This window comes from Sinocyclocheilus rhinocerous, unplaced genomic scaffold (assembly GCF_001515625.1).
Source record: "Sinocyclocheilus rhinocerous isolate Xijiao unplaced genomic scaffold, SAMN03320098_v1.1 scaffold285, whole genome shotgun sequence".
NCBI lineage: Eukaryota > Metazoa > Chordata > Actinopteri > Cypriniformes > Cyprinidae > Sinocyclocheilus > Sinocyclocheilus rhinocerous.
In genome coordinates, this window is record NW_015630288.1 from 1,203,095 (window position 1) to 1,212,487 (window position 9,393).

At 37.2% G+C, this 9,393-nt stretch overlaps 1 protein-coding gene across 1 annotated transcript in view; it reads right to left on the bottom strand.

Annotated features, from left to right (window-relative positions):
• Nucleotides 1–1,367: 1,367 nt before the first annotated feature.
• LOC107739982 (dnaJ homolog subfamily C member 25-like) overlaps nt 1,368–9,393 on the bottom strand; it is a 14,090-nt gene continuing 6,064 nt past the window's right edge. The window contains exons 3-4 of the mRNA XM_016552250.1: nt 4,074–4,544; nt 1,368–1,794 (exon numbers count right to left, since the gene is read on the bottom strand). Coding sequence (XP_016407736.1) covers nt 1,672–1,794; nt 4,074–4,544 — 594 coding nt within the window. The 3' untranslated portion in view covers nt 1,368–1,671. The remainder of the gene's footprint in view (nt 1,795–4,073; nt 4,545–9,393) is intronic.

A 9,393-nucleotide genomic window follows, 5' to 3' on the forward strand; every position in this document is an offset into this window, starting at 1 on the left:
GAGAAGAAACAAAGCAACCTCGGCGTCCGATTGCAGGCCTTCCGCTCCTTGAGTTCTCTCCAGTGCTGAAAAGCTGATCCGATATTTGCACGGGTCCTACTTCTTGCCTTATGCCTTCTTTTGTTTCGTAGACGTTTTCCTCTTTTGTTTTTTATCCGCCATCTCTATCTTTGGTTTCTCAAAGAACCTTTCAGTGATTTTTTTTTCTTAATGTAAAGAACACTGTAAATTCAAAATAACCTTTTGTGAAACGGTAATGTTCCATGGATATTTAAAGTACTTATTGGAACCATAGGTGCCAATAAAGAACCTTTATTTTTGTAAGTGCAGGGTTTAAAAATAAAAATATTCAGTGTATACTTAAGTCTCTGGACCCAGAAATAATGACATTTGAGATCAGGCAGTCTAGAGGGTAGTGTTTCTGCTGAGGAAGCATTTTTTTCTACTCAGTGGTCCAGGGTACATAACCAAGACGATTAGAATCATGAATTTGGGGATGATAAAATGAGATATTGTGCAAACAATCAATTTGTGATCTCTCTGTTCTACCCTTAAGTCTTGTTTTTGTTACATATTGCAATAAATAATCAAACTGCATGGAAAAGAATGACAAGGACATAGTTTTAAAAAAAATCTCCTTTTGTGGTACTTTCTAGAATATACTTTTAATAGCATTGTTTCTCCTAGACAGATTTCAGGCAAAGGAATCCTTACAAGTGAGGAAAAACTTATTTTTATATTCCACTGAAATGCAGAAATTACAAGTAGGGGTGTCATGATAAATTGATTCGTGGATCGATTCTGCAATTTTCTGAATTCAAGAGAGTATCGCAATGCATTCGGAAAAATCGCAGAATCGATCCACAGATCAATTTATCATGACACCCCTAATTACAAGCATTCATTGAAGGCACATAGTCAAACACAAACCACCTTGAATCAATGAAAAGTCATTGGGGGATAGACCTTATTATGTGCAGTGTGCACCATTGGTAATACACAGATAACAATATGATAAATTACTGATAAAATATTATTATATCTACAGTACTGCATGACAACCTGTTATGTCTGCACCGTTTTAAAGTGATATCATGGATGTCACCAGGATGCTCATGAACAGGAATTCCTACAAGGTAACCAAGTCTTGCTAACCAAACCATAAACTATAAAACATTATTTCAGTACTAAAGCCTGTAACTGAAAAATTAGATGTGACTTTATACATGCAAAAAAAAGGAACAAAGAAAGAAAGAGGGGAAAAAAGATGCTTTCAGGGCACAAGCACAGCATCGGGTGACGTAACATTTATAGCTGACAGAAAGAGAGACACAAAGCCTTTCAGCGTTTAAAATTGGGCATTTTTCAAACTATAACACTGGGTTTCTACAGCCTGTGATCATATTTCTCCTGGTAAAACAACACACAATGTTATTACAGTTATTTTTCTTTGTTTCCAACACAGTCTCTTCCTCCTATGCAATGACAGAAAAATCAAATCATCCTCCATAGGTACAATCAAAAAGCCTTTATAGTCTTTATATGAGAAAAGGCAGCCTTGTAAATGACGTGCACATTGTCAGTCTATTGTAAACAAGGAAGCACAGAGTTGTGTGTACTCATGTGCTCAGGCTGGACGTGCATCTGGGACGGCTCTCTGTTCAAGTGAGGTCAATCATCAGCAAAAGTGATGCGTCCAGGCCCCTCACTCTTCATCCAACGTCTGTAGCGTTTCCATCGTGAGTCTGTGGCCATTTTCATCTTCATTTCTTCCTCCTGCTCCACTCTGTAGGTCTTAATATATCAAACACAGAATGATCAGTTATTCTGGAGTCCTTCAACACGGACATACTAACAGCACCACACATTCAAGCTTAATATCATGAAAAGAAGTAAATCACCATTTGACTTGAGGAGTGTTTATACGGAGTTATACACTTATGAGCCATTATGACCAACCCAAGATAAGAGCAATGAGTGCCCCCGGCAACCAAATGGTGCCACAGGAGCAATTCACAGAGCAGTATATATGCCAACCAAGGACCAGCTTTCAATCAGTAGTGTTCGGTGTCAAGATGGGAAAAGCTGCCGACTTATCAGAATTTGATAAAGGACAAATTGTGATGGCACGGCGCTTCAGAACTTGGATCTTGGAAATGGCAGTCACCAGCAGCTACAACAATTGTGACCACGGCAATGTATCACAGCTCATCGCAGCCTTCTGCGTATGGGCCTGTGTAGCTGACGACCCAGCCAGGTCCCCATACTAACTGCACACCATCGCCAACAATGCATGAAATGGGCCCAAGATGATTGAGATTGGACCGTTGATGATTGGTAGAAAGATTCAAGATTCCTGGTGCATCACATCGATGGCCAAGCGCACATACGCGGATTACCAACAGAGGCTATTAGGGGCTGGGTTTTGACACAAATTTCATGATTCAATTCCTATTCACAAGCTTGAGATTCGATTTGATTACCAATTCGACTCGATTTGATTCAATATTAATTATTTTGGATATTTATCAGGTACAGTACATGCCAAATTTTCTCAAGAAAAAAAAACTTTCAACTAATTCTGTAAAATATACATGAGTCAGTTGGTGCTACATTACTACAATATTGAAGGTTAAAATTAACTGATTTGTATACAACCACTTAAATTACACTGAATAAATAAAGTTAAAATTACATAGTATTTCTACTCCAATTCGTTTGTTTTATATAAACATTTAAATGACTGTCATAAAAACTTGACGGATTTATTCAAACAAATTCAAACTAAAGATTGAAGAACAAAAATGATAACGAATATATGTAGCATATATTCAAACACTGATTTAGCGATTACATGAGACAGAATACAGATTTTGTTAAGTTGTACTTTCTTTTAACATACCTTCGGATGTTTATTCATGTTTATTTTGTGCTGTAAACTGGTATTGAGGAGGAGTTGATCAGTTCACGCACACTTCCCACTGCCACTTCTCGAGCTGAGGCGCTACAGCGATCTGTCACTCCACATTAAACAGCGCCAAAATGGTATTTATTTTTTTATTGAATAATGTAATACTATGGGCAGAATTTGTAGTCAAGAGATTTTGTTTCATATCAAAAGTAACAAAGCACAAAGCTTATTGTGATTTACTGGATCGGAGCTGTGCTACAAAGTTCCGTTTATTAACTGAAAACAGGCTAGACTAATCAGTTCTTGGGATTTAAGAATCAATATCGTTTTGTAAAAATAAGAATTGATTAAAATCGAGAAATTTATTTTTTTTTTACCCAGCCCTAGAGGTTATGACACCTGGATGCACTGTGGGGCAGACACAGGCCAGTTATGCTGTGGGCAATGTTTTCTTGGGATAATTTAGGCCTCATTATCCCAATAGCACAATTCCTGACAGCTGTCAGGTATCTGACCAAGTGCACTCATTCATAGCAACTCTGTTCTCTGCCGTTGATGGCAATTATCTACAGGATAATGCGCCATGCCACACTGCCAGGATCCAGAAATGGTTGGAGGAACCCGATAGTGAATTTCTGTTAATGCCTTGGCCTTCAAGTTCACCCAATCAAACATTTGTGGTTCGACTTGGAAAAGTGGATTCGTGCTACATCACCTCCACCCCGCAATGTATAGGAACCGGAGGACCTCCTGTTGACATTATGGTACAGATACCCCAGGAGACCTATCTCCATCTCATCGGATCAATGCCTCGCCACATGGCCGATGTTTTGCGGGCTAAAGGTTATTAGGTAGATGGTCATAATGTAATAGATCAATAGTTCAGCTATATACTTCTGCAGATTGTATTTAGGCTTCAAAATTTAATAAAAGTTGCTTTCATTTGTGAAGTTTTTAATGATGAACCAAATGTGTAAGAATCATAAATGTTTGTTGGTCATTGGGCTTATTTTCTGCAATAATCCAAAATCCAATGGAACACTATTGGAATTTTGTTGAGGGAACCAGGGGGATGGTAACTTCCAGGTTGGTCTACAAAAAACGTCATCACTGCTCTATTTTGTGGAATCAACGCTACAAAATGAAAGAAATCTTCTCAAACCTCATAATTCTCTTTGATCCAGAGCTGCTGCTTGAGGAAAGTCTCTATCAGGCTGTTGTCCAGACTATCAAACTGAGCCTGTGACATCTTCATGTACTTGCGGATAATGTAAAGTCTCTCCTCATCCCCAAACTCCTCCCCGCGAATGGTGAAACGGTAAAACCACGAGAAGTACCATGCCACATAGGTGCACAGATGGTAAGGGAACAGAATGATTTTACAAAGCAGAATATCAGATACATTGGGCTTCTGATAGCCGCCTTTGATGTCTATCTTGTTCTTGATGATGTCTCTGATAATCTGCTCCTCCTCTTCACGGATCTCCTCTTTGGAGCGCCGGTTCTTGCCCTTCTCTTTGGTTCTATTCAGCAGACCTTGCTGCTTGGCCAGTTCAGTAGCCTGGATGCGGTATTTGGGAATGGTCATCAGGTAGTTGATGGCTTCTGTGTAACTACTCCACCAGCTGTAATACTGCAAAGACAAAAACATCTGTTTATTAAATTGTTCGTTCTGATTCTAACATCTGAATCTATGAGCCATATTCTATACATTAACATGCCACACAATGAGACTGCTTGTTATGGCAGACTACTTGAACATCAGTTCAAGGACAGATGTTAAAAAGATTGGGATTAGGACTGAAGCTAAAAAGAAATTGCCTACAGTGGGTAAAATACATTTTTGGGTGAATTATTACTCATAAACCTATTTCTTTATTGAGCATTGCTATCAGTCGGTTCCTTGTCTTAATGCTGATAGCCCTTGTTTGTTCAAAATATTCAATGCTCTTCAGATTCAATTGATTGATATGTACTCAAAAACAGCAACTTTTAATTAATCAGTTCTGAATAAACATCAAAATGGTACAAAACGTGGTGACTTTTATGAAAAATTCGATACAATTTTAAGTACAATCTACAAATCAGCCACAATGAAGTAGTCTTTTTTTATAATGTCTAAATATGTATGCATACATATCTAAATGCAATGGGTTATACAGGCATCTAGTGGTTACACCATGGTAATACACGTTTCTTTTCTTTTTTTTTCGCAATACTTTCACAAACACTGTATGAATTGAGAACAATAGATGGTAATATTGCCTAGTATCATGAAATCTACAAAAATACAAAGTATTAAAGAATAAATATTTTTGAAATAAAATATAGAACATCCATTTCATTGAAAAACATGTTATGCTTATTGTCTTTGGTCTGTTTTGAATCACAATAAGATAAGATCAGAGAAAACACAAGCTGTCGGCACAGACGTTTCAGAAACACACAAATAAGCAAATCAGCTTGTTGAAGGAATTTATATTTTATATCCATAAATATATACATATCTTTAACACATCTTATCCTAACACAGATCTTAACAGCTTGGAAAAAGATGGTATTTTTATTCCAAGTTTAGTGAAAGTCATCAAATTCAGTGTGGTTAGAAGGATTTGGTGAAAGCTTCACAGTATCTTAAAGGGCACCCATTATGCAAAATCCACTTTTACATGGCGTTTGGACATAAACCACCCAACAATGATAAAAATTCACCCACTCCTTATATTTTAATCCCCATTAAATCAAATCAGTCTCTCTAGGCCACAGGGGCTGATTGACAGTCCTGCATTGCCACAGTTTCTGCCCTCAACGGTTGTACGCAGTCCTCCATTTTCTCTGCTCTCGAGCAGCTGTAACGTCAACAATGTCTCGTAAGCAATCCCGTTGTTCTGTGTTTGGGTGTAAGACTGAAAATAAGAGTCTGTATTTTCTCCCAACATCTGAGCCACTGAGGACACAGCAGATTACTTCTATTTTTCAAGGTAATGCACCTCAAAATCTACCTAAATACGTTTATGTCTGCGCAAATCATTTCACTCCAGACTGCTTTGTGAATGTCATGTCGTTATAGTGCTTAGCATTTTAACCATATTTGTGTGCGTACGTTACCAAAGCATTTTAATTGATCAGCGCCGCACTCTCGGCTTCCCATATATACGGCTGAAACACCAGTTCTCTTGCACAGTCATGTTGCTTCTACCGGCTGTAGGTAGGTGTGCAAACTAAGCAGAGACAAGTATACGCGATGCCCTCTTCTGGAGACTGAGTGGGAATATGCAGCTCATTTGCATTTAAAATGATACAAACCAAAACAGCTCTTTTTTTAGACACGCCTCAAAAATGAAATTTTCCAGATGCTATAATAAATGATCTGTGGGGTATTTTGAGCTGAAACTTATAATTTAATAATTATTAACAGGAACACTAAAACTTCACAGGCATATTCTGGGGACACCCAAGACCAATATTACATTTCGTAAAAAAGGGCATAAATGGTGCCCTTTAAAGGGATAGTTCACCTAAAAATGAAAATTCTGTCATTAATTAATTACCCTCACGTCATTCCAAACCTGTAAAACCTTCGTTTATCTTTGGAACTTTTAAATAACAATTTTTTAAAAATGTAAGTTTGAAATTAAGATATTTTTGATGAAATCTGAGAGCTCTCTGACCCTCCATAGAAAGCAGTGCAACCAAAATATTCCCAGACCCACAAACGTAGCAAGGACGTCGGTAAAATAGTCCATGTGACATTAGTGGTTCAACCGTAATTTTACGAAGCTACGAGAATACTTTGTACGCAAAGAAAACATAAATAATGACTTTATTCAACAATTCTTCTTTAAGTCTGCCAGCTTTGTCTTAAGCTAGAGACACACTACACGATTTCACTACAGATTTCACTTTATTAAACCTTGGTCACACTAGACTGAGCATGCAAAATTTCCTCGGACACTGCAGCAGTCGTGATATGACGTTGTGCTCTACAGCGTCTTTTTAAAAACTGAAATTCAACATAAATAATACACCTTAAATGTAAAAACATACAATCTACTCCACTGTCCTGCAGTGCTGCAGTTTTAAATGTGTGTTCTTTAAAAGGTCATGCTGTGGAATGCAGCAAAATGTGAAACTTTTCGCACGGGCTTGCGTTTCTGGTCTGACGCATTCACATGCGTATGAATGGAAGTCAATGGAATGAAAAGTGCAGTGTGACTGCCCCTTTACGTTAACTGCCAACGTTAATAACACTGCAATCCGACAGTTGACAGAGCAGCTGCAGAGAAATTCAAGGCACTGTAATTTCCTCATTTATTTGACAAAATGATGATGTATAATTAATCTGTATATATAAAATTATTTTATTTACAGGTGTCATTTGTGATTTCTTTTATGAATTTTTGTATGAATTTGTTTTGAAAAATATCTAATTATCTTCGTATATTCGTTATGAAGAAAATTCGATATGAAGAACATTCTTTAAAATCACTGAAATCACTGACATTCTATTTTCTTCAACTGCAGAAAAAAACAATTAGTCTACAACCATTTAACTTGCAATGTTACCTTATGAAATAAAAGAAACACAAGATGTGTAATCAAACATTTTTTTTACAAAATTAAATTTATGATGAAGGATATTTGACAGAGAGTGCATCTACATTGCATAGTGGCTTATACAATCACTGGCATCAGTTGCAAATATTAGACAAGTCTTTTGTGAAAATGACTGGCAATGACTGGTTCTTGAATTCTAAGATTAAAATCTTTAGACATCACACACTATACAACTATTTCTGCTGACTACAAACAGCGACTGGGACAGAAACAGAACAACTGAAACTGAAACAGACCTGTTCCGACTGGGCACGATCAGTCATCAAGACCCAATTACATTCATAATTGGCCTGATAGTCGTGTAGTGTGTTCTCGGCTTTAGAGAGCAGTTCTGAGTTTCAGACTACAGTAGAAAGATCTTGACATGACTTAGTTCACATAGAAACGGCATTGTCACTTTCATGTTTTTATTTATTTTATTTTTTTTAAAGAACATTTTGTTGTGGATCTCAGTAATCGCAAATATCGCTTAGCAATAATTCATTGCATAATAGTGGAGTTTCAGAACAAATCATCCAGTCATGTGGTTCCTGCTAATTTTGCCGCAATATATGTAGGAGGGAATACACATTTTGTTGGTTTCTCAACTGGTCATCTCAACCGCTTTAAAGGTACTGAAGATGACACAAATGTTAATGACCTTAAAAAAAAAAAAGTGGATCTTGTGACGTCCTCATTTAGCATTTGCATCCTTGACAATAAGCATCCAAACAAAGTCACAGCACTGTTTTGCGTCTCTGAGCAACCTGATGGTTTCTTTCCTGAAAGAATCAACCGTTTAAATGATTCAGTCCAATCGCAATGACTCACTTATTAACAGTGGCTTGCTTTAATTTTACATTTACAGGGGTCATATGACGTTGCTAAAAAAGAACATTATTTTGTGTAATGAAATGTTTATGCGGTTTAAGTTTCAAAAAACACATTATTTTCCACATACTGTACATTATTGTTTCTCCTCTATGCCCTGCCTTTCTGAAACGCGTCGTGAGGCATTTGTAGCATCCAGTAGGGACATAATTACTGATTATAAATGACATACTGTCTTTTTACACGTTGCATTGAATCGCGCCGCGTAAACATAAAAACATGTCTGCATTTGTGATTGGAGAAACGACAAACAACAAGTGCTACTCTACACTGCTCAAAACTCGCGTTTGAATCATCAGTGGCAAATCCTTTAAATATGACAACGTACTTACAGTCTGTGAGTCCGCATTATTTGTCAGAACACCGGCATTGTAGGTTACTCTCCCAGGAAACAGTCCTCATCCCCTTTAAAGTAGGCTATCTTTTCATTAAATCATTTCAAATATCAGTGTTCAACCTTTTATGTAGGCTATATCAAAACATTTATGCATTTGTAATCGCAGGTTAAATGCATTCATGTCCTGCATTAAACTGTGTAAATACATCTAAATGCCACTTCAGTTGAAGCTTCTGTTTCCTCTGTGCTGTGAACTGATCACCACACAGAATATGAAGAATATCAAAACTTTAAGAGTCAGCTGTCCATGTTAGTCCTTAAGATAACCGCACAACACACTCAGCAAAATATTGTCTAATTCGATAAAATCCCAGAAAAAATATATTATTTTTTTGTCAATATCACACAACCCTAGTGCTCGGCCTGGGCGATAAAATGGTATCGGTATTTATCGACGGTACACCTTCTTCGATATCGACAGAAAAATTGTTCGATATAGCGCACGATATAGGCACGTACTATGAGTGACGCAGACAGCACACACGAACACATGCTGAAATGAGTGCTGTGCCTGCCTGTGATGAGGAGATTGTGAATAAAGAATTAATATTAGTCGAATTTAAAATAAACATTTGCATTTGAATGTTAGGTGTGCATC